This window comes from Rhipicephalus microplus, chromosome 2 (assembly GCF_043290135.1).
Source record: "Rhipicephalus microplus isolate Deutch F79 chromosome 2, USDA_Rmic, whole genome shotgun sequence".
In the NCBI taxonomy this organism is placed as follows: Eukaryota; Metazoa; Arthropoda; class Arachnida; order Ixodida; family Ixodidae; genus Rhipicephalus; species Rhipicephalus microplus.
Genome location: NC_134701.1, coordinates 272,380,157 through 272,406,753, shown reverse-complemented (window position 1 = coordinate 272,406,753; position 26,597 = coordinate 272,380,157). Strand labels below are relative to the sequence as shown.

General features: G+C 43.6%; 2 protein-coding genes across 4 annotated transcripts in view; one reads left to right on the top strand and one right to left on the bottom strand.

Moving 5' to 3' along the window:
* CngA (Cyclic nucleotide-gated ion channel subunit A) overlaps positions 1-26,597 on the top strand; it is a 276,104-nt gene that overhangs the window by 196,995 nt on the left and 52,512 nt on the right. The window lies entirely within an intron of this gene.
* The window catches only part of LOC142777326 (uncharacterized), a 32,412-nt gene continuing 14,325 nt past the window's right edge, over positions 8,511-26,597 (bottom strand). The window contains exons 2-9 of one of the 2 annotated variants that reach the window (XM_075881630.1): positions 26,081-26,178; positions 25,697-25,879; positions 22,360-22,444; positions 16,588-16,737; positions 16,291-16,503; positions 12,880-13,054; positions 11,362-11,438; positions 8,511-8,808 (exon numbers count right to left, since the gene is read on the bottom strand). In XM_075881630.1, coding sequence (XP_075737745.1) covers positions 8,533-8,808; positions 11,362-11,438; positions 12,880-13,054; positions 16,291-16,503; positions 16,588-16,737; positions 22,360-22,444; positions 25,697-25,879; positions 26,081-26,178 — 1,257 coding nt within the window. In that variant the 3' untranslated portion in view covers positions 8,511-8,532. Of the gene's footprint in view, positions 8,809-11,361; positions 11,439-12,879; positions 13,055-16,290; positions 16,738-22,359; positions 22,445-25,696; positions 25,880-26,080; positions 26,179-26,597 lie in introns of both variants that reach the window. The other variant, XM_075881625.1, reaches the window with a different exon arrangement.

The window sequence follows — 26,597 nt, the reverse complement described above, 5'->3', positions numbered from 1 at the left end:
AACGGGAAATAAAGAAAGATATACGGCAGGCGTGCGACCAGGACTCCGGTGTCCACGGGAGGGGGCTCGCTTCAATGTTTCACAACAGGAGCCGTGGGCGTGGCTCCAGCGGCTGGCTGGTTGCCGGAACGGCGGCAGACATGAATCATGAAACCGCAGGCGACTCATCATCGCGCAGCTGCAGCCGGCAGCGTTGGCACCCCTGTGAGGCGGACCAACGTTGGCCCTCGTTGCAGGAGGTGGCAAGCTTTTAGCGTTGCAACACGCTGTACATCATTTATTAGCGTCACATCGGGAAACGCTGAAGTGACAGAATGAAATACACCGCAGAGTTGCTTATACGCCAAAGGGAGAGTAAACATAAATCTTGCTGTGATGAAGTAATTTCACTGACAGTCCGAAAACCATTACAGGCGACCCGTTACAATTAAAAAAGAAATGATAAAAGACGACAGGGTCTTAAAGGCGCCTTGCGTGTAGTCAGTAATTTTGATGGCAGCACATAATTATTGGTCTAATTTTTACAGCTAACGTGAGCTTGCAGAAGGGTGTTGTGGAATCACTCTCGGAGATTTCCGTGGCACTTGATGAACAATAGTTCAACACATGCAAATATACGACGTTCGTGGAAGGGGAAGCATCAAGTTTGTGAGCGTGGATTGGAATCTTTCTCTAAGTGACAGCGCGTAGTAAACAACATACTGTACCTGAATGACTCAAGAACAAGAAAAAAAAAGAACCAACAAAAGGACGGCTGAGTACAATAAAAGTATTACAATTCCATGTCCTGATCCAGGTCTACCTGTCTTCTCCTGATTCTTTGTCACGCTCGGAGTATAGTCGGGTGGCACGGGGAAGACGATTGTTATAGCGCGAAAACAAAACGACGACACAGAGACAAGAAGGACACGAGAGACACGTCTCTGTGTCGTCGTTTTGTTTTCGCGCTTTAACTATCGTCACGCCATATCAACTAGACCAAGCTGCCGCACTTCTAAAGCACGGGGAAGCCCCAGCCTATCAATGCAATGGACTATAATAATGTTGTGCTCTCTCTCTCTCTCTCTATCTAGAGAAAAGAAAAAAAAATATCAGAAATGTAGGGAGGGTGACTAGACTAAGTTCAGTTTGCTACCCTACAAGGGGGAGAGGAGAATGATGGAGAAAGAAAGAGAGAGGGGAGATACACATTGCACATAGCACACACACCGCAAACACAGTTCAGGTTTCACAAGCGTTCGCACGTTGCCCTCAAGAATTGTAGAACGGCTCTTGTGGCTTTTTGGGCTAAAGTACGTGAAGGCCACCCTCCCAAGATCTTCTCCAGAGTAAAGGGTCGATCATCCAGCCTCCTTAAGGCACACTGGAGAGTCTGGCGATCTTCTTCAAATTCTGGACAATGGCACAAGACATGTTCAAGAGTTTCTACACAATGGCAGTTATACGAATGCCATACCAATGCGATGACCTAATGAATCGGTGCAGGCAAAACCGACCCACAACCGATGTGGCAATGTAGCGTTCCGTCGCGAAGTCTTTGATGGCAGATGTTTTTGAAGTAATGAAGCGAGGTTCTGTGGGCGCCGAGTGGAGTTTGGTGGAAGATTACAATCCGTAAGTGTGGAAATTATGCGCGATGCGACGAAGTTCTTTTGCGGCATCAACCCTTCACCGGGGTATGAGCAGTGTGGGAGCTCCGTCGTGGGCACAACGGGCAGCGTTGTCGGCGGGGTAGTTACCACCAATCCCACAGTGACCTGGCAGCCATTGAAAGATTATTTCATGTCCTTTGTTAGTGGCGCGATTACAGATTTCATGGATTTGAGATATCAGCCGATGGTAGTTACCGCGTCGTAGATTTCGCATACATTGAAGTCACGGTAATGACCATGAACCAGATTTTAAAGAAATGCCCATTTTCTTTCTTGTGTTGCAATCGAACCACTGATGTACAAGCATGAATTACAAGTTATGAAGGGTTTTTTAGTGTTTTTTAGAGGATATATATGCCAGCTTTTTGGCGTTCGTGCCTTAATGCCTATAAAAGCCTATTTTTGAAATCGGGAATGGCACGGACACTATTTAGCCTCATGTTTCGCTTTCAGGGTCAGTTTAGACTGCTTTTTATCATATATATATATATATATATATATATATATATATATATATATATATATATATATATATATATATATATGATCAAACAGACAGTAATGCCAAGGAATGTACAGGGGAAGTTATTAGAAGTAATGGAATGCAGATAGAAGAAAAAAAAGTGGAAGAAAATTTCATCCACTTTTATTTCTTCTTATCTACATTCCATTATTTCTAACTAATAACTTCTCCTGTACATTCCTTGGCATTACTGTCTGTTTGATCTTATTAGTATTGTGTTGAAACACGGAAAAACGAGCCCTTAGGTATACACTTCTTTCCCTTATATATATATATATATATATATATATATATATATATATATATATATATATATATATATATATATATATATATATATATATATATATATATATATATATATATATTGTCGGCACTTGTAACTTACATCGTCCTCATCCCTGCATAATCACAATCACCATCATCCGCTTGTCTCTTTGCCCTCATTGCCACTCTGGGTCATCATGATCGTCATCGTCTGTGTGCTGGCTCTACCCGTTCGTTTTGTGAGGTCTTTCCTCAAATAAACGCTGTCGCAGCGAAGACTAACAAGACTTCATACGTGGTGGAGGTGGATTTTCGGTCCTCTGACCTCCCGCAGCCCGCTATACCCCCTGGAGCTTCGTTCAGGCCGCCGCTTGCGCCCACAGTCAGGCAGCATGTCCCAGACCGAGCCTGCCGGCACTGATGTCATCAACCACGCACCACCGCAAGCTGCCCCTCCTACTTACATACACGGACATCAGCGGGAACCCCCGCTCTTCGCTGGTCTTCGGGGAGAAGACGTAGAAGACTGGCTTGATGACTACGACCGCGTAAGTGCCGCTAATAGGTGGGACGGGGCCGCCAAACTGCGTTACGTGCCTTTTTATCTGGTCGGAGTCGTGAAGACATGGTATTTTAACCACGTCGTTGACCTACCCGACTGGGCTACCTTCCAGCAGCAGCGGCGGCACGTCTTTGGGACACCAGACATTCGATCCGCCGTCGCGAAGAGGACACTCGATACTCGCCGACAACATCCCGGTGAATCGTATACTTCATACATCGAGGATGTCCTCGCACTCTGCCGGCGTGTCAATAAATCCATGCCGGAATCGGACAAAGTGCGCCACATATTGAAAGGCATTGGGCCTGTTGCCTTTAATGCCCTCGCTGTGCAAAACCCAGCTACCATCGCTGATGTCGTGGCGACATGCCAGCGCCTTGATGCGCTGGACTCCGTCCGCCTTCAACCAGACATCGGCGACCACCACTCCACGTCAGATGACCATCTGCGTGACCTCATCCGCGGCATTATACGCGAAGAATTGCGGTCCATGGGCTTCACACCTCCGACACCGCGGCCTACACAGCCTTCGGGAATGCCCTTACGTGACATCATCAGGGAGGAACTTACATCCCTGACTGGTTCTCCGCCCGTACAGCCACCTGCTTCTCACTCTATAGCCACGTACCCTCAAGTTGCTGCCGTGCCTCCCAGCGACGCCCACGCGACATTGCCACGTCCATCCTACGCGTCAGTTGCTGCCGCTACCTCGGTGAACTACCATTCCGTGGCCCCTGACCCTTCGGCCCACCTGACCGCGCTATCTCCAGGTGCCCCGAATGCCTTCTATTCCCCACCGTGGCGCTCGTCTCGCCCTGTATGCTACTACTGTGGCTATCGCGGCCACATATGGCCCCACGTTAGTTGCTGCCCAGGAGAATATCATTCGCCCTTCCGCGCTTTGTACTGTGCGTGTTTTCATCGACGGCATCCGCCATCATGTCCAGTTTGCTGTCCTGTCCCGCTGCTCTCACCAACTAATTTTAGGGTGGGATTTTCTATCATCTGCTTCCGCGGCGAATTGTTGTGGACAACGCGTCGTTCATCTCGCTGACACCGACTACATGCTTGACGACGATAATCAGAAGCCACTTCGTCTGGTCGCTGCGAAAGACATCGAGCTCCCGCCACTACAAGAGCAAATTGTCAGCATTACGTCCAACGACATCTATCACGGGGACGTATTGGTCTCACCGTCACAACTTTGCGTTCGCAAAGGTGTAGTTCTTCCGTCCGGTGTCGTTCGTTTTAGCAATGGCTCGGCACTTGTCACCGCTGTCAACTCTACACCGGAGAAGATCTTACTGCCACAGGGCACTACTGTGGCCCATGTTGCCGACTTCGAGCCTGTACTCGTCACGCCACTTCAGGCCATCGCATCCAAAGAACCTTGCCTCGGTGAGCATGTTTCTTCCTCCACCTTTACCACCACTATCAGCAGCGAATTGACATATTCACAGAGGCAGCAGCTGCTCGCATTGTTACAGAAACATGCAAATTCTTTCGATATTTGCTCGTCAAAGCTGGGCCGCACTAATACTACAGCACATCGAATTCAAACTGTTGGGACATCTATTGTACACCGCCGACCCTACCGCGTGTCTCTAACTGAAAGAAAAATTATAGAAGAAAACGTTGCGGACATGCTTAAACGGGAAGTCATCCGTCCCTCATCTAGCCCTTGGTCGTCTCCTATTGTTTTGGTCCATAAAAAGGATGGCTCTGTGCAGTTTTGCGTGGACTACCGGGCGCTCAATAAGATCACACGCAAGGACGTGTACCCTATGCCACGCATTGACGACGCCCTTGATTCCCTACAAGGCGCGGAATTCTTTTCAAGCATCGAGTTGCGTTCTGGGTACTGGCAGATCCCCATGCATGAAGACGATAAGGAGAAAACGGCATTCGCAACCCCCGACGGGCTATATGAATTCAACGTGATGCCTTTCGGGCTATGCAACGCACCCGCGACTTTTGAGCGCATGATAAATACCGTGCTGCGTGGCCTGAAATGGAAAAGTTGCCTTTGCTACCTGGACGACATTATTATCTTTTCGTCAACGTTTCCTGAGCACCTAGAACGATTGGATCAAGTTTTGACGTGCCTTGCCGGCACCGGGCTTCAAATGAACACGAAGAAATGCTCTTTCGCTAGCAAATCTATCAAGGTCTTAGGACACGTCGTTAGCAAAGATGGCATCCGGCCCGACCCTGACAAGATTTCTGCAGTCCTTCACTTTCCGCGCCCCGAAAAACCAAAGGAGCTTCGCAGTTTCTTTGGCCTCGCCTCCTATTTTCGCCGGTTTATCCAGAACTTTGCTTCAATTGCTGCTCCATTACACCAACTACTTGCTTCCAACGTCCCCTTTCTGTGGTCTCAAGAATGTCAAACGGCATTCGACCTGTTGAAGCGGGCACTCACGTCTGAACCTCTGCTCTGCCACTTTGACGAAGCCGCACCAACTATCCTCCATACCGACGCTAGCGGCCTGGGTATAGGAGCCGTTCTTCTACAACGCGACAAGTCTTCCCTAGAGAAAGTTGTTGCATATGCCAGTCGCGTACTCACCGCTGCTGAAAAGAACTACACTATAACTGAGCAAGAGTGTTTGGCTGTGGTTTGGTCGGTCCAGAAGTTCCGTCCCTATCTCCACGGCCGTCACTTCACAATTGTTACGGACCACCATGCCTTATGCTAGCTTTCTACTCTGAAGAACTTGTCCGGACGCTTGGGTCGGTGGATACTACGCTTGCAGGAGTACGACTTTGACATAACTTACAAGTAAGGCAGAAAACATCAAGACGCCGATGCTTTATCTCGTTGCCCGCTTCCAACTACCCTTATGAGCGTTGGTGAGAACTCAACCGCCACATCTACCGAAGTTCATACGCTCGAATCAATAACGCAACCTTTTTCGGACGACAAGCCAACATTTATCTACCGCCAGCGGTCCGATTCATACTGCAGACGCATCATGGACCACCTTTCGGGAGTTTCTCATCCACCAAACGCGCGACTCCGTCGTCAACTCCTGCACTTTAAGCTGGACAACGGGGCTCTCTACCGCCACGTCTACCACCCTGACGGTCAGCGCTGGGTTCCTGTACTGCCACGCTCTCTTCGACTTCAGGTGCTCGAAGCCTTCCATGACGACTTGACTGCTGGTCATCTTGGTTTTAAAAAAAACTCTTGACCGCATTCGATGTCGTTATTACTGGCCTAGCCTTTCTTCTAGTGTAGCTCGGTACGTCGGTTCCTGCTACCCATGCCAGCGTCGTAAACTCCCCACGTCGGCACCTGCTGGACCTCTACAGCCACTTCCGTGCCCTTCAATGCCGTTCGAGGTTGTAGGTGTTGACCTTTACGGGCCTCTCCCCGTCACATCTGCTGGCAAAAGATGGATAGTGACTGCCGTGGACCACCTGACACGCTACGCTGAGACTTCCTCTGTTATTACAGGCTCAGCTGTGGAAGTTGCAGACTTTATTTTTCACGCAATAATACTGCGTCATGGGGCTCCTCGTGTACTGCTTAGTGACCGCGGCAAAGTGTTCCTGTCACAAGTTGTAAATGAAGTACTGCGCGCTTCTGGAACTACTCACAAGACAGCTTCAAGCTACCACCCTCAAACAAATGGTCTCACAGAAAGATTTCACCGAACCCTTGCAGACATGATAGCCGTTTACGTCCAACCCGACCACAAAAATTGGGATACTCTTTTACCATTCCTGACATTCGCTTACAACACCGCCGTTCAGCGAACAACTTGCTACTTACCGTTTTACCTCGTGTACGGACGCACCCCGACTACCTTTCTCGACGTCTCCTTCTTTAGCAGCCATGGGAATTCATGTCAGTCTTCTAGCGAAGAATACATTTCCCGCCTGGCCCAGTCTCGCCACCAGGCTCGCATCAATACTGAAGCGAGACAGCACGAGCGGAAGATAATCTATGACGAATCCCACCGCGTTGTGTCTTTCCAACCTGGTGACGAGGTGCTGCTTTTGACACCTATTCGCACTCCTGGTCTCTGTGACAAATTCCAACCACGCTTCATCGGGCCATACATTGTTTTAGAACAGACTTCGCCGGTTAATTATCGTGTGACACCACTCGTCGCCCCAACAGACCGCCGCTACCGCAGCACAGAGATTGTCCACGTTTGTCGCATGAACCCTTTCACGCGACGTTCCCCGTCACTTTGAATTACGGCGGCCAGGGTGTCCGCTTCCAAGTGGGGGGAATCAGTGTGGGCATTTGTAACTTACATCGTCCTCATCCCTGCATAATCACAATCACCATCATCCGCTTGTCTCTTTGCCCTCATTGCCACTCTGGGTCATCATCATCGTCATCGTCTGTGTGCTGGCTCTACCCGTTCGTTTTGTGAGGTCTTTCCTCAAATAAACGCTGTCGCAGTCAAAACTACCAAGACTTCATATTATATATATATATATATATATATATATATATATATATATATATATATATATATATATATATATATATATATATATATATATATACACTCTAAAAAGTAAAGGAGGAAAAGGGGGGTCGAGGTTACTCCTTTAGAGGAGTAACTGACTTGCCACACCCATTGCACCATTTCGGGAGTAACTGCGACGGGAGGAACCGTTACTCCCCAATTTCAGTTGCTCTTTCAGAGAGTAACTGACTGGAGCAACTGATGCTCTGTCACTACTCCCATGGGAGCAATGGTTACTCTTGCTCAATACTCCTCAAAGGTGTAACGGATAGTCTTATTTGATACTCCCACAGGAGTGACGGTTACTCTTTCCCAATACTCCTGAAAGGAGGAACAGATAGTCTTCTTTAATACTCTCAGGGGAGCAACAGTTCTCTTTGCAATTACACCGCATGAGAGCATCCATTGCTCCCTTCCTAAACTCCTCAAGGAGGAACGGATGCTCTTGGTCAATGCTCCTATGGGAGTGACACTCTTTCCAATGGAGGAACAGATAGTCCTTTTCAATACTCCCAGGGGAGTGATGGTTACTCTTTAGAAGGAGCAATGGATACTCTCTGTCAATGCTCCTATGGGAGTGACGCTTAGTCCTTCCGTATGCCCCTGATGGAGTAACAGATAGTCTTTATCAATACTCCCCGGGGAGCGATGGTTATTCTTTACAAGGAGTAATATGCTCTGTGAATACTCTCACAGGAGTAACACTTGCTCTCTCTGAGTGCTCTTAATTGGAGCAATTGTTACTCTTTCCCATTAGTCCCGCAGGGAAGAATGGATATTCCACGCCAATGAGAGCGATGGTTACTCTTTCACAACGTTCCTCATCAGAGTCGCATGCAGTTGCTCATGATCGATGTCTCTCAATGTAGTTCATTACTTGTGCGAGTGCTCTTTAAGAAACCAGCCGTCAAGCTCTCCCAGCGGCAAATGAAAAAAAGTTTTCAAGAACATGATTTTCATTAGGTTGCGCCATGTCTGGCACAGAGGCTCCAGGAGAGATAAGAAATCCACATCTATTCGTTCAAAAAACTTTATTCATTAATGGCTCAGGGTGGTCAGTGTTACGCTGACTAGTGGTGTTGGCTGTAGGCCACTCTTCACTTTAAGAGCGCGGGATAGAACGTCAAACGTTCGTTGAGCTTTTTTATCAAAAACTATATTGGTAGCCCAGTATAGTGCCATCTGGGTGGAAATTGCTGCCAAGAGGCTCTTCTCTGCAATTTCGATGTCCTCCAGCCTCACAGCAAATGCATCAGATGTCAACACATTTCCCATGAATGTGACTGTGGGCACGTAGTGCGTCTTTGTGGGGTCCTACAAAAATAAAAAAGCACACTTCAACAAAAAACTTGTTGCTTCATTATTACAACAGCTCCTTTATGTAGGAACAGATAAAACGTAATGTTTTACGGCACACTGACAAATAAATGAAACTGAAATTAATTTGCAAAGCATGCTTCCAAACTAGAAGGAACATTCTTAATAATTCATAAAGCATTCGCACTAAGGCTACAGGCTTATCCACAGTTTAGTGACTGGTCTTGTTTACACACAACCCAATAATTCGTTCTGAAAAAAAAAAAGAAAAAGGTGTGATTCCACGTAAGATTGAACAAACCATGGCTGGTCGACCTCTTAAATTTTTTTCAGAATTTTATATTGTTGTTTGATCAGTGGAAAGAAGAGATCCGCAATTGGTTTTGCTGTAAAAAAAATTGTTCGAAGCACAGTAAATTAATAATGACGGAGAGGTGGGGTGCCACGCTTACTTGCTCTGCTGCTTTTTTCGAATTTGGCAATCAGTTACGCAAAATATAACAAAGCTACATGACTCCAATTTGTTTGGCTATATATAGGGGTACTGGCACATACAATCATATTTAGATTGTCTTTTAGAACTGCATTATCGAACTGCATTAGAACTCCATTTAGAACTGCATTATCGATGAAAATGTTATTGTAAGAGATTCCATTGAAGGCATAAAAAAATTGAGCAGGCATGGCATGCTAGCATGACAACAGAAACAACCCACAAGTAAACTGAGTGCGATAAGACCATGCAGTTTCTGGCCTAGGTGCCCTTAATTTGCAAAAACCTTGCACAAAAAACACTTTAGAACTATGTGAGCTAACACATGGCAGTGAATTGAAAAAAAAGATTGACTATATATATCAAGAACTACAAAATTATGCCTAAAAAGGAATATGCCATCAACAAAGCTAATAGTAAAGAAAAAAAGAGTTCATTATTGGCTGCCTACCCTGGAGTCTGCACAAGCGTATGTAAACCTATAAGGGGAGCCTATTTATGAAAAAAAATTAATCAAAATTAAAAATGGGCAGAAGTGCATAAAGCATGCATTCTCAAATCATGACAGGGAATCAGCCACTGTTCCTCAAATGAAAAGTATGCAAACCTCTACGTACCACCAGATCAACAAGTAATCTGGGCTTAGAGCCTAACAGGGAAACTTAATAAAAATTAGAGAAATACTGAACAAAAATTGGAAAACTGACTAAAATTCGTGATTATAATCAGAAGATGTGACTGTTCTGATAAACAGTTGATTTCCCATATTTTTGAACAGTTGCCTGTATTTTTCATGAATTGTCAACCCGTGGCGTCTGTGTGCGAGTGGAAACCATGCCATCACATTCGCCGAGAAACATGCAGGGCGCACGAGTTCCTGTCCTCTTCTCTCACTCTTTCCCAAAAGCACTGATGCTTTGCCTAGCTACTTGGCCTCGGCGGGGAGAACTGTTTGCAACCGCTGCTGTTCATACCGGTTCTAGGAACCGCAGGGGGAGATGAGCGAGTAGAGGGCCCGCATTGTTAGTGTGCCCATCTCGGGTGGGTATGACGTCACGAAACATCACCTCCTGTAGTGAACGGCGTGGCTGCTGGATGCGGTAGTAGTTTGTTAAAAACGCATTAAATTCATTATTTCCCTGTAGTTTCTGCCTGGAATGAAGGTTGTCCCGATCACTTTGAGGACCCCACTTCCAATTTGATTGAATATCTTGGTGGCCAAAAATTTGTTCAGTATCCCTTTAAGGACCATGTACCATACCATGAAACAGGAAATGGTTGGTAAAACATTAAGCTATTAGAAAACACCAGATTGGGTGAGACAGTCGGGTACTGCAGGTTGAAAGAAATAAACTTGGTGCGGCCATACAAAGAGTAAAACAAACAACTGGGGGCAAGAGAAGCAGAATGAATGCAAAAAAAAAAAGAGGAAAAGCCGAGAAGGCAGGGAATCACCTAGAGCGACAGAATTAGGGAGCTCACAGGGATGAAACTGAATCGGCTTGCTCAAGAAAGGGTAAATTGGAGATAATTTTAGAGCGGTCTTCATTCTGCAGAAGACACAAAAATAGGCTGGGGATGACGACGGTGGCACAGATGCCGTGCTTACATAGCATTACACAGGTTCTAAGATCTATGCTTATGGTGACACGAATAAAAACCATATCATGGCTCGCGATACACAACATCACATCACTGAATGCATCCTTAAGCCAGTTCGGGCTGCATAAAAAATCAACGTGCCCACTCTGGTCAGCTTGGAGTGCCAGTTCATGGCATTTCAAACAGTGGAGATACCGATTCATTGAATCCTATAAAAACAATGCAAAGAGTGGCTGACAGTGATGTAGCCTCCGAGCGGGCTACATTATGGCGGGCTTCTACTGTACTGGGTAACCTATGCATAAATGGTACGTGAAAGTCGTCTTGGACATGGCTGGTTGAAAGGCTTTTCAACAATTCACTTGCAAAAGATATAGCAAACATTTATCACAGATGGCAACTTCACAACTGCAGTTCACAGGGAAAGTAATATACAAACTATGAATTATACTCACAAATTTGCAGATGAAAGCATCCATTCTTTCCTTCACCATTGCCGGAAGGACACAAATAGCAGCAGTGAGCATCACCTCTGAAAAAACCGTGAGTTGCACTGTTTCAAAAAGTACTTAAATGCAAAAGCTACAAGCTGGATTCAAACTGCCATTTTAGCAACTCACTAGAAACATAGAGGCTGTAATGGTGTACATGACTGACTATCTTTTATGGGGTAGTCATGGTAACTACACTCAAACTTAGGAAGTATGCAGGGTCACCCAGCCAAGCGAAATTCACAGTCACGTGCACCACAGACCAGCTGGATACCTAATGTGAAGTGAGAAGGAGTAGACGTGCTTACTTACATCTACATTACTACACAACTAGTTTGTGTATTGCTATGGTGTTTAAGCAGCAGAACCTAATTCCCATTGGGGATAGCACTGCAAGACATAATATAACAAAATTTTTATCGTACCTTTAGAAGATGCAGTTTACATCTTCGTGCTTTCAGATGTGAAAAAAATTTTGGCACGAATTTTAATCCTTGCCATTGCCAAATGTAGAATGCACAGAAATAAATTGAAAACTCAAGAAAAGTATTGGAAAACACAGTGGCACCCATCTTGCCTGCTACGACCCCTTTAAAAAGACTAAAGAAATCACTTTGAACTGTATGTAAGAATGTTAAATTACCTTTTTTTATTAGTGGAGGTAGGCATTTTGTGAAATGGGAGTATTGAATTCATTCATGCAAAAATCCCATTGCAGTTTAGAAATTTTCAAAAACCGACCTCTAGTAATATTTGAGAAGAAATGAAATTCACCCACATTCAGCCGCGATACTAAAACACGGAAGAGCGTCACTGCCCTACTTCGTCAAGAATAAGTGAGCATCATTATATCGACCACCAACCAACTTCGTTGTGTGGGCGTGCAGGCTGTGCTTGCAATTAAACGCACATGGCACACAACAAATACAGAACTTTGCCTCTTCTGTAATCTTTGTTTCCAACATTCTGGTCTTTTGCTTGTGCTCATCTGTGCTTCAGTTTTGGTTCCATCATTGAACAAAACTTATTTTCTTAAATTTTATTTTATTGGTTTGAGCACAGAATGAACTGTATTTCAACCTAGCTTTAGCTGAGAAGTTCAAGCAGTGGTGAATGTATTGCACAAATAGAGGCAGTTTAAGATCTTCAGCAGCTGAGATATTTAAGCAATTTTTATTGCTTCTGTACATGAGCTCTTGAAATAAATTTATCTCTGTAATAGCTACCTGTAATCACGTCGTTGGCACTTAATGCCAGTTTCTAGGAGTGTGACATTGCATTTTCAAAACAAGTGCATATAGTGATAGACTAATCGAACGCATGCTCTGAGTCAACCAATGTAGAACTGTGCAAACAAATCTTGCCTAATACATTCAATTTTACAGCACCCAATTTGCTTGACGTAAAATCGGAAGAATGGCGCTACTGGAAGCTAGATACAAAGAAAGGTGGTAATGTTAGCGTAGAAATGTTTGAAATTACCCTCGGATGCATCTTCAGAGGCATCGACAAGAACAGCATCGAGGTCTTCCAGAAACTTTTGCATGTGACGTTTCTGTCTGGCTATTTTTACTATTTTTCCTGAAGCAGGCCCCAAGAATTCTTCCAGTTTCTCCATTATGGGCACTTTGGTAAGCAACCTGAATTCCAGCTGCACCTATAAAATTTTCATAAGGCATTTTAATGACGGTAAACCCTATAGACTTACTTGCATCTGCGGTACAACATTGCACAAGGTCACAGCACTGCAAAACGTGTAGTCAGGTTCACGATTACAGTAATATGAATAAAAATGCTGAAGATGATGTTAATCAGTTTTATGGGCTCTTGCAATGTGGCAAGACGGTTACTGTTACAAAAACAAAAATGGACAACCACACATTTGTAGCACCAAGCTACAAAAAAACTTTCATGGATTCCTCAACATTTCCATGGACAGAACAAAGCTTTCATCCTAAAAGATACACGAGGATTTCGGTTGAGCTTCGTGCTACAAATGCATAATATCTTTCCCTTTTAAGGAGTTGCAGAAGTGCTCAGATACGTGTGCAGTTAAAAAATATTAGGAAATGAGACTGTGCACCAGGTTATGAAAAAGGCTTTGAAGCATCATTTTCATACCTTGCAACAGTTTTCTGAAATGGGACATACTTTCTAAGTTTTGGATTTGCAGTGCCATCCACAGCACCATGGTGCTATGGATGTGAGATAAACTGCTAGCGAATGCATTTGAGCTGAGTATATTTATGGTTCCTTGGAACATACCAGACATTTGTTATTAGTGTGCTCAACTAACCTTGTTACTGTCTAAATTTTCTTTCTTTCTGCCGGTCTTCTTAATACCAGCTTTTTGTTAATTTTTCAAAAAGGCAAACAAAGCCACTTTCAAATACAGTTGAACCCCTTTATAAGAAATTTGTACTGAGGAGCAACTCTTGTCTTTTTATGCGGTGTTTCTTATAAGCATGGGTATCACTTATGCATTTTCTTATCAACACCTATTTCAATGTAGACACACTGCTGTCTCTTATACCAATTTCTATTTTAAATCAGTGTCTTTTATAAAAAGGTTCGACCTACTCCTACCAAGCACAAAAGGGCAATTTTGAAATAAAATGCGGAGGTTACTATCTGCCAGTTTCACAAGTAAAGTACATAGCAGGACATAATCTTCGTAAGTCCTGCCAAGGAATTCGATGCATTGAAGCAGCAAGTGACGAAATAAGCTGTTTAGCAAACAGATTACTCATTCCTGCCGCTTGGTCAATATAGCTATTGAAAATCTAGATGTTAGTAGCTTGTCGCTATGATGTAATATGAGTGACTATAGCCAAAAGTGCAGAGACAAAGGGATGTACATCAGTGACGCACCACCAGTTGTGTCATAAAACAAGTATACTATAAAATTTTAATATAAGCAAGGACAACTGCAGACTTACTGCAAAACCTTCAAAAATACTTTATGCTGCTCTGTACAGCAAGCCAAATTAACATAAATTATCAAAGCATGCACCTTGCCAATTTTGGCACACATTCGCTTTCCCCTGAATGGGTGTGCTGCATGCACTTTAGTTGTTCTTTTACAGCCTCAAAATGAATCACATAATGCCAATAAAATAGCATAAATTTACCATGTTTCTGTGGATGATGCCACTCTAACCTTCCACAGTTTAATTTGAATTTCCATTTGTCAACTAGATTGTGGCTGAGTGTGGCAATGCATGTACTAGAGAATAGCTTTAAGATGAGCTGGCACAGGAGCCATTTTTTTAGACAACTGCTTTCAAAGTCACTATTGCAGGGCATTCGGCCATCTCCTACAAACCACAATGACACAAAACAATGCCAACAGTGATATGTTGTAGCTACCAAACATTGGCAAATAAGGCGACAATCTCGCAAAGGTATCGTGAAGTAGTGATCACTTTGGCTGCCGTAGCACTAGACTTTCTACGGTATTACACCAGGCACTCGAACAACTGACTGATTGTCATGAGTAAATGCACCAGGCAATGTTGCAAGTTTTATTTGACCCTTTTACTGTCACTAATGTACCAGTAAGTTCATCTTGCATTCACAAATTAGTGCTGAAGCACTAAATTGGCCTATTTGGCATAATCCTAGTGATTCCACGATTTCTTGAATCAATATACAAGACTATCAACAAAAGCACATAGATACTTCTTAGCATGGTTTCCATTATGTTGCCATGGCATGATGAACGTTATTTATAATTTTCCCCCGACATATATTTGACGTTTACTTGAGTTTCCCTCAACATATGTTTGAACACATAACCATAGGCCTGCACATGGAAAGCGGGTCACAGGGGCCAGCCTAGCTCACCTAGTCACCTAAGGGAAGGGGGAGCAAAAAATCTTCCCCATACGTAGACTTAGTAGGGTTGAGGGCCACTGCAACGAACCTTTGGCCCCCTTTATGGGGAACCCTGTAAACGCCTATGCATTCACGTTTCAGTCAACAAAAATGTTATTAGTAAATGACAAATGTGGATTCTGGAACGTGACAACTAAAATAACTATATTTGCTGGAAATGCAAATTACCCCAAACTAAAACGCGACAGGCGACTGAAAAATTCTCCAAACAAATCGGCAGAAAAAGAAGCCCGAATCCTCCTGTTATAAGCAGAACTGGCAACTCTAGATTACAAATCCAAGAGTTGCTCTGCTATCTGCCAAAGGTTTGCAGTTGTTGCTTCGTCTTTTATATTCTCTTTGTGCGACTTCTATATTGCGTCAAGTTCAGAGGCACTCTCCATTGCTTCTTTGATGAACTGAAATATTACTCAAACACTGCTTTCACTCGCTTCATGCTATCAGTAGTAGAAAGGATGTTGTATCCCCTTTCTGCCCCATCTTGACGTCACAACAAGCGATTTCTGTGTTTCGAGCTTCCCTGATATTCCCTAAACAAGCAGACTCTCGGGTTGTGTGTTGGACAGAACCACGCAACAGTAAAAGCAATAAGTGTAAGCAATGAAATAAACCATACAGCTCAGCAATGCTAAATTATTTTCATTTTTCCTGTTTTTTCACATCTTAGGTGTACTTTTTACACTTTAATCAAAAATGTACATTAGGGTTTTACTGCATTCTTGTTCAAGCCATTGTACATATGCATCATGTTAGCATAAAGTGAACAATTCAAACAGTCAGTAAATAACATTTCAATAGTTTATATCAAATAAACTGCAGAATAAAAATTTTGAAAAGCTTGATGAACTAATAAAATACTTAGAACAACTGTACAACAAATAATTGCAAAACAAACATCTCAAGAATGGATGGATGTGGCCGAAACAGCAGAGCATGCTATTTCCCTGGGCACTTTTTAGCCACTTTCGATTCATGAATGCACACTGAAAAACTTACGATGGAGCCGATTAAAAGAGCAGGGTACTTCTTAATGATGTCATCAACAGATGGGCTGTCTTGGGACACCCACTCCCTTCTGCTTGGCAAAGTTCTGCTCATACAGTCCTCAATATAGGCCATGTCGGGCCTGGCCTTTGCAACTTCTTTCGTCATTGCCAAAACGTGACCAGCAATGGTCTCGGCATCTTCTGCGTCAGCCAAGACAGCTGCCTGAAAGCACAGATAAATTTTGTTGGCCAGATGGCAAAGACAAACCTGATGTCTGCAGGGCTGTGCAAAATTTGAAATACGTACACTAGGCCTCTCAGTGCGCCGAGGAGCAGTGCACTCGTCCTCTGTAGGCTTCTTCTTCCGCGGAATTCTTTCTGTGTTCTCCTTTGTTAATGCCTTCATTTTCTTCCTTTCATATTTGGCTTTAAATCTTAGAGCTTCTCGCCATGAATCCTGTAAAGCACGAGAGAGTTACTAAATATGTTATTTAAATAGGTAACTGCAATCATGTGATCATGGATCGCCTCACACACAAAAGTATGACTGGCAACAAGTACAAGGAATGAGTGCCACTGCAGCAGCTGTCATCACAGTTTGGTTGAGTGAGATCACATAATAAAAGTATTTCGGAAAGTTGTTATTGATTCATCCCTTTTCTTTTGAAAATAAACATTGCTCTAATCAATAACTTATAACAGAAAATATGAAAAAAGAAATTTACCTCCCCGGCACTTCTGTTCTGCTTTTGTTTTTATTTTTTCTGACCCCACAAGGGTACTTATTGAGCTTAAAGGGAAACTACACTGAATGTTCTGCTTGTAACTTCATTACTGCAGTTTAAGTGATTAATAATGAGAATAGATGGTGATGATGCCAACAAAAGTATAGATGATGGTATTAAAAGTAATTGTAATGTAAATGTGACAAAAGAAAAGTGGACGAAAAGATACCTTGCCACTGGCAGGTACCGGCCCAAAGGCCTTTGAATAATGCGTCCGATGCTCTACCACTGAGCCACAGTGGTGGTCATCCCCCCATCCACCTTATGGGTATACTATATGTGTATTTAAACGTGGGAGGGTCAGTCAGTGTTGCCCATTGCCACTACAATGAGTGTGGAACACTCTTCGATCCGTGCCGGTGGCAAGTTATTTTTTCGTTCACTTTTATTAACATTTACATTACAGTTACTTCTGATAGCATTCCCTATACTTTCCTTGGCGTTGTTGTCTGTTAGTTCTTGGAATAATCTGTTTACAAAAAAAATGAGCCCTTAAGTTTACACTTCTTTCCTTCATTTCTGCAGTTTGTAGCTTTGTGTCTGGACATCCCAAAATTGAATCATTAATGCTCAAATGCATTGTATAAATAATGCTAGCATCACTGAATTAGAACAATTTTATGTCAGTTCAAAATGCTCCCCTAAATACCAACAAGCAACCAGTGTCCGAGAAAGAGAGAGTGCGAGATAATGTGCATTTAAGCCATGGTGTTGTTCTCAGTTATAAAAACTGGGCCCCATGTGTGATAAACAATGAAACGATGCCAGTGCTAAATATGTGCCCCCTTCCCCCCAGAAAAATAAAAAGAGCAATCCTGGCCGAAGCAACAACTACCACATTGAGAGCAGCGTGACAAGACAGCGTGGGGAGGTGACAAAAAATAGTCCTTGCCAGATTTCAGTTGGTGTATTGTGCACGCGGGCACTGCATGACATCTTGTGATGTTGACAATACTCGCTTTTCTTTCGAAACATCACATGGAGCTCTGTCTCTGTCATATTAGTGGTGATGTTGCGAGTTGATGCAAACTCAGATGCGCACTCTTGCTTACTTTGAAATTAAATTAAAATATTTTAACGGCAACATTTCTCGCTAATAATCACTAAGAAGTGCTCACGCATGCAGGACTATCGCACACATGCACCTGAGTTTCAAAATTTGGTCTCGGGGGTATTTTAGGCGCATAATTATAACTTCCAACACTATGTCTGCTCTGAAATCGGATTCTAGTGCACAAAATATTTTCAAATAGCTTATGCCAGAACATGATTATTGTGTTAGAGCATATTTAAGGGGAGACGTGGCAATGGGAATCGTAATTTGGTCAAAATGTTCAGTTTTTCAATTATTCTTTTCTGCAATCCTGAGACCATGTGTCACATCATAGTGTGATTTTAGACCCAAATAAGCAGTAAAAGTTGAGAAACAAGCATTTCACTAGTGGGATGTCGTCAAAAAAAGCTATGTGAAAATTGGGCATAGCAAGATGCAAATTTGAAGCTCTCCCTTGGCACAGTGCCACCATATTGGCATCATAAAGAGGACAAATTGGAGCTCTAGATAGCCACAAAGATGCATTTCTCCAATGAAAAATAAAGCCAGTTTCCTTCAGAGTTCCATTCTATCAACTTCTAGCTCCAAAATCTTTGGGCTCCATTTTCTCAGCTTTCAATTTTTTGAGCAGTTGCTGTCAGTCATCCCTATGCCATTTCACAACAAATTAAGCTATAGCCATTCCGTTTTTTGCACTTAGATTCTCAAACATGGGTGAGTGCGGTAAAGCTGTCCATATTTGTGTACACATCATACGGACTTTTCTAATTGGCTTTTTATAAAAGTTGTTGGTAAGACAATATGTCTGGGACATTAAAAAAATTTGTGTGCTTATTTAAATATTAAAAATAAACCAATAGCATTATGGCACAAAATGAAGCCTTGTGAATATCCTTATGCAAAAATTTTGACAAGCTTATGTCTAATTAGCTAATTAATATTGGGATGACAATGAGAGTCTATCAAGTGTTGTAACTCAAGAGGTACATTAGATAGCTCAAAACCGATTCCAGTTATGATATCAGCACAACAAATGACATCTGCATGCCGAATTTCATCCCTTTGGCCTCATAAATAAAGATAATTTTCATTGCCACGTCCCTTAAAAGGGCTGTGACAACAATTTTGAAGTGCAGTTATTTTTTTTTTTGCAATAGCTTTCTGGTGGCCAATTATTCATACCACAGTCCATTGATTGCTGCAGTTCACAACACATAAGTAGTGTGCTTATTGTCAGCTAGTTGCACCTTCAGTTTGAAAGAGCTAAGAGAACGACAAGCCGCCGGATGCAACTAACACCATCTAGCATGTGAAATGGCACACACATAGGTCGGCAAAGATGAAGAGCTCACATACGCTCACTCATGAAATATATTTTGCCCTTGGGACTCGCTCGGACTCAGAGACACCAAAACTCAGACTAGCGCTGTTTATCAGTCTCAGTGAGCCAGTGAGTCCATTTGCATGCAATTGACTTCCTTGAACTTTGTGTCAATGCTGTTTACCACTAATATCTCGTGTGCTCTGTGCCTTACTTGACACCTTTCGATCTCGTTCCTTGAAATATGAAATATTAGCGATCGCAACTCGGTGAGAATATTTTTATTGAAAGAGATGACTCACGTGAAATATTTTTATCGAAAATTTCTAGGAATCCCCACTGCCTGTTGACTTTTCGATAGCTCACACCTCTGATCAATAAATATTGAGCTGGCGTGCAAATGCTGGTGCTTTGAAGTACTATGTGCGAGTATAGGCCTTATGCAAAATCGCTGCCATCTGTCCGCCGTTGTGTGCATAGCAGCTATGTTAGAGGCTCCACATGGCGCAGTACACACAGGCTCACGTGTGTTTACGTAGACGTATCGACGAGAGGCGTGTATTGGCCCATAATCGCAATGGCAACGTATTGCTGCGTCTCTTGCAGCACACATAGAGGAACTCTGAGTGCTGAAGAGAAAAAGGTAAGCCGTAAACTTTGCCCCTTGTTTTTTTTTTTTTTTTCCCCAAGCTGATGGTTTTTTTAGCATGAGCTCCGGCTACTGCTCTCGAAAATACGTGTTTGCATTCTCCTTTCTATGCAAGTAAGACGAGCCATAGCATTTGCATTCGTGTTCCCGAAAATTGTTGCGTGCCAAGGTAAGGCAGTTTTTGTAATGTTCTCGCTAGCAACCATTTACCAAGTGACGGAGAAGCTTATGTTACACGCTGAAGTCACCTTTATGCAATTAACTTCATCACAGCTAATTGCGTGTGCCTATATTTCGTTGATGTGTTTTGTTTATTATGTTTGGGTAACGGCACATGCTCAATTAGAAGCAAGTGCATGCCATCGGTTAGTGGGATGACTTGCGCATGACTGCGTACATTTTTCAAGCATGCGATGTGCTCAGCACATGCAATGAAACGTAGGCACACACAATTAGCTGTGATAAAGTTCGTTGCATGAAGGTGGCTTCTGCATAAGTGTATGAGTCGCCTTAACTTGGTAAACAGCTGCTAGCGGAAACATTGCAAAAACTGCCTTGCTTTGGCATGCAACAATTTATGGGAACACGAACACAAATGCTATTGCACGTCTTACTTGCATAGAAAGGAGAATGCAAACACGTATTTTCGAGAGCAGTAGCCGGAGCTCATGCTAAAAAAACCATCAGCTTGGGGAAAAAAAAAAAAAAAACAAGGGGCAAAGTTTACGGCTTACCTTTTTCTCTTCAGCACTCAGAGTTCCTCTATGTGTGCTGCAAGAGACGCAGCAATACGTTGCCATTGCGATTATGGGCCAATACACGCCTCATGTCGATATGCCTTACATATACATACGTCTATGTAAACAAACCTTCTTTCAAATTTTTTTGGGACATGTGCTAAATGTGCATATATTTACAGCAACCAAAGGAATAAAGCCAGTTGATAGTTTGCGCTCTTTCCGTTTACGCTTTTTTACTTCCTGTGTTTGTTCGATTGTATGTGCAACATTACAAACCACAGACATGCACCAACTCGCCCAGCAAGAAGTTGTTCTTAGTACTGGGATGTTCCTTTTTTCTTTCTGCACTTCACCACTAAATGAAAAGCAGCCACTGTGGTGCGGTGAGCACAGTTTGAATATGTTCTACTTTTTAGTGCTCACTGAAAAACACAGTGCATACACACTAAGCCCTTGTGGTGCCACAGGCACACATATGGGCTGTTGCACCCCATCACCCATAAGCAAGCACAAATTATTGTTTTAGCATATTGCGGGACTTTTTTCCCTATAGCAGGTGTTCTCTCTTCTGTGAAGACATGAACGGCACCATATCAGGAGATCAAAAACGAAGCACTGATGCAAGATAGCTGCTATAGAGCACCTTCATTTAGCGACCAAAAGAGGAAAACTAAGCTGTTCCATGCACCTCAACTTTTTTGTTGAAGGGACACCACCTTTTAAAGATTAAGATGGAAGAAAAACAAGACAAAGCTCACAACACCTAAGCGAAATCACCACAGCCATGTTGTTTGGCATGTTGGCGTTCCTTACACTGCTCCTCATTACTCACTAAACCGAATGACACTGCTTGGTTGTTCCCTTTGTAAACGGAATGACCTGCAGGCTCACAACACATGTTCAACATCACCTGCTGCACCACGACTCAGCTAACTAGAAAAAAAGAATGGTGCAGCACATGCACTTTACATGCTGTCTTGCAGCGCACAAGCATTTTTGGACTGCGAACAATGCTCTTAGTGATAATGCATCGTCACATATGAAGCTCTCCCTTAGTTTCATGGAGGTATTTAATGACCGAAAACGTAGTGGATTCTGACTTCTTGGTAGACTCACTTGATGGTGTGAAGGCAGTGCAGCTTTCTAACATTACCTTTCCTCACATCATGAATACGTATTCATGTAATAAAGTGCCGTTGCTATTTTTTAATTTTTACTTTTTTAATGAAAATGCAATGATTCCAATCAGAAGCAAAGTTAAGCCTGCAGATTTATCATCACACAGGGACCTTGAGGGCGAGCAGCATTTCACTATTGAATGTTGCATCGGCTAATCATGTGTAACTGCCTGTCCCAATTTAGAATAATGGCTTATAGAACAGGAGGAGCCATGTTCAATTCTGAAATTCTTGCAGAAGCTATCTTTTTATTGTCAATGACTGATTTCGCTTCACTGTTGGTCCTTAAAAGCAGGCATTTATTAGACAAGCTTTTCAGTGCAATCAATTCTGCAATAATATGTGAACTCACATAGCCAGTCCCCGCTACATCAGCCAAGTTAGGAAATCTGGTGATCAAAGCCCGTGCTGCCTCTGTGTACAATTTCCCAGGGTACCTAGCAGGAAAAAATATTTACAAAAGCAAGAATGTAAGTTACTCACTAGCAGACCAAAGCTTTATCGAGAGATCGATAAAGAAGAGTATGAGGGCAAGAGCCCCTTTGATATGCAAAGAATAAAAATCGCAACAGTTACAATTGCAATGGCATTGCATTTCTAGAAAATAGGTTGCCTTTAGCCAAGTTTCTTTGTGGGTAATAACTGCAGAAAGTATGGCTAGAACAAAACATCAGAAAGGCATTTTTGGATAAGTAATTGATTGATATCTGACGTTTAACGTCCCAAAATCACCATATGATTATGAGATACGCTGTAGTAAAGGGTTCCCGAAATTTCGACCACCTGGGGTTCTTAACGTGCACCGAAATCTGAGTACACGAGCCTCCTGCATTTTCGCTTCCATCGAAAATGCAGCCGCCGCAGCCGGAATTCCATCCTGCGACCTGCGGGTCAGCAGCCGAGTACCTTAGCCACTAGACCACCATGGCGGGGCATTTTCAGATAAGTAGAAATCCAGTGTATGTACAGTTGACTCCCGATAATTCGAAGTCGCTTAATTGGAATTTTCGGTTAATTAGAAGTCAAGAGGTGTTCCCGTCAGTTTTGTATGCAACACCATAGAAAAAAATGCTCAATAATTCGAAGTTGAAAGCCCACAAGATTGGTTAAATAGAAGTTATTTTTTAATCTAGAGCCTCGAGGCAACCGTTAGTTTCAATAAAATGCGCAATTTTTCAAGTGCCAGAACAACTACCGCACTGCTGTCGTCACCATCGTAGCTGTCCGCAGCGCACTGTTGTGGACATCGTCGTTGTGCGCAGGGCCACAGTGCATGAAGCGGCAAGATTGTTCAGTCAGCACCGGCGTGTCGAACGTCGAGCTATCCCTTTCACTGTCAGTCTTGTTCTCTCGTCTCTGCTTGTGTTTCGTTGACTGTGTCAGCTGCGCGTCGCAAGTTATTTCCTCGTGTTCGGCTGGCCACGACGTTGAATAATGGCAAAACGCGGCTCGTACCGAACACTTGATCTGGCGATGAAAAAAGTCCTGAAAGAAGTAGAGCAGGGAGGCCTTGCCAAGCAAGACATTGCACGGAAGTACGGCATTAAGCCTAACATGCTCTCGAATTTTATAAAAAACAAGCAATCAATAATGGATGCTTTTGCAAATTACAAGTTTAAAATGTCACGGAAGCGAATGCGCACCGGCGCCTACCCGGATTTGGAGAAGGCGCTGCTGATTTGGATCAGAGAGGCACGCAACAACAAACTTCCTCTCAGTGGTGAGGTCATTCCAGCGAAAGCCTCATCTCTTGCGTTAATGTTGGACATCAACGACTTCGCTGCATCGGACGGATGACTGACGCGCTTCAAACAGCGCCATGACCCGATTTTCAAGAGCGTGTGTGGAGAGAAGGCGTCAGTCGACCAGGAAACATTTGCAGCATGGAAAGCAGAGAATCTTCGCGGGTACCTTGAGGAGTATCAGCCGGAAGACATCTTTATCGCAGACGAGACTGTGCTTTTTTATCGGTTGCTACCAGACAAGACTGACGTTTAAAGACGACGACTGTGCTGGCGATAAACGTAGTAAGGAAAGGGTGTCTGTTATGATTGCCGCAAACATGACTGGCACTGAACGATGTCGCCTTCTTGTGATCGGGAAGGCCGCTAAGCCTAGGTGCTTTAAAGGCGTCAGGACCCTTCCTGTCGACTATGCTTCTAACAGAAAGACGTGGATGACGTCCGACATTTTCAGGGACTGGATAAGGAAACTGGATCGGAAGTTCGCATCATCGAACTGCAAGGTGTTGTTCCTTGTCGACCAATGCAGTGCCCACATGGACGTACCAGCCTTGAGTGCCATCCATCTTGCGTACTTGCCCGCAAACATGACATCTGTGTTGCAGCCCATGGACCAGGGCATAATCAAAAATGTGAATGTCCTGTACAGGAAGCATCTCATCGAGCGCATGATTCTGTGCATGGATAAGTCCTCGCAATACGAGGCGAGTTTAATTAGTGCCATCCACATGCTAGCGCGAGCGTGGGGCTGCGTGAAGAATGAGACCATCGCCAACTGCTTCAGGGCCTGTGGTTTCGTGGCAAATTCTTCGGGAGAGGCTTCTTGTCCGCCGGTGGAAATGCGAAGCGAGCTTGACGACAGCATTGTTGACGCCGCTCTCGGTGACAGCAGCTTTGACGTCGTCCTCGGTGACCCCTGCTTTGAAGATTATGTCGCCGTGGACAGCACAGTCAAAACGTGCGGTGCACTGACGGACAGCGAGATTGTGCAGATTGTTCGGCCCCACGAAAGCGTTCATCAAAGCGACGACGAAGATGACATTGAAAGCAAGCCACAACCGAAGGCTGCCGATGTAGCTGCGGGCCTCGCTCTCGCGCAGCGGTTTTTCACTTGGGAGAACAACGCTAAAGAAGCACTTGGGCACATCTACGCCTTCCAAAACCTGCTTTCCACTGCTAGATTCGGCAAACAGAAGCAGACGAAGATGACCGACTACTTTTCGTAAAGAACTGCCGGCTTTGAACCTAATAAAGATGCCATGTTTTTGTGATTTCTGCCTAATTGGAAGTTCGTTTAATTCGAAGTTTTTTGCGGTTCTCGGGAACTTCGTATTAACAAGAGTCGACTGTACCAACAATGCAACAGGCATTGAAAGGCATCATAGAAGCATCTATATTGTTCGTATACCTGTTGTTGGGTCTTATACAAAGTTTTCAAGAGTCATCACAGTTTTCTGTGCTGGCTACCACAAGCAGGCTGAAACCATGATCTTTTAGCTCATTAAAGAATGTCAGTACAGATATGGAGGGGGCACTGGCACTACTTTGATGCCACTGTTTTCTACTCCTTGCATTTGAGCGAGACTTTATGCAGCATTCCAACCAGCTGGTACCTTGAAGATAGTGACCACAATGATGTAAACAAAAACAATATATATTTAATCACGGGAGGAAACAAGTGGGCATTGTGACTACTCCATGGTTTGTCACCAAGGGGTCATGCTTCATTGAAGCTTCCTTCAGCTGCACAGATGGCACTATGACATGTCAGATATTTTTTCTAGCATTTGAGTGCTTTTTCTGCAATTTTTTTTGTTTATTCACCATGGATGTCCCCCCCCCCTTTTTTTTTTAACCCACGAGAGCGGGTAAAAGATGAATGTGAAGAAAAGTTTCAAAGCACTTTCAAACAGGATATTGCACAGTATCTACGTAAATATTACTCACATGTCGTATAAGTACAAGTCATGGTGAAGCCACTGTAGTACTCGAGAGCGACCTACGAAGTACTGCCCTGGCTGGTGGCATTTTACCATCCAGGCAATGTCTGGTGGTACATCTGGGAGGCAGTATGCACCGGTCCGTGCTGGCTGTGACGGCTGTGCAGACTCTTCCAGAACATCTGCTATCCTGTAATAGCAACACAGAAACTGCATTTTGTCAAGCTGTTATGAAAAACCACCTCACCCTTTTTTTGTTACAACTACCAAGCTAAGAGGCTTATCCAATTGAGAGGTCTGTTTTAAATGAAAACTTTAGCCACCGTTTTTCTCAAAGCAGTGTGCAACAAGCAGCTTGTAAGTGTATTGCTAAAGATGCAAAACTACTCACCGGACTTGGCTGGTCAGTCGGACTTTTATTCTCGATTTATTTTCGATCACGTCCACTTCTGTAATGTCGACAAAAACGTCGAAGTCTTCGTCGAAACGCTGGAAAAATAAGAATGCCAGAACTCAGAAGGGCACTACATAACACACGGATAAAAAATTTGGAAGTGTCATGGTTGCAATGTTGGCCAACAAAGACCTGCTGTTGCCACAAGCATTCGTGCTATTTACATGTCCCGAATTCCCGCCACAGCAAGTGAAAAGCGCAACATTTAACTGTATTTAATAAACACACTAAATAAATTTGACTACTGCCAGCGTCGGCTACACATACACGTGCAGCCTCGCTAGATGCCGAACACTACTGGAATCGACACCTAGCGCGATCTCGAAGTAGGATTCCCTACTCAACAAAAATACCTTCCACGTTTTCTACGATTAAAGAAGTGAGGGGTAAATTCGGTGCAGCAATGATTGTCATCGAGGCTTAAATTGGGCGAAATTTAGCAATAACATGTAAC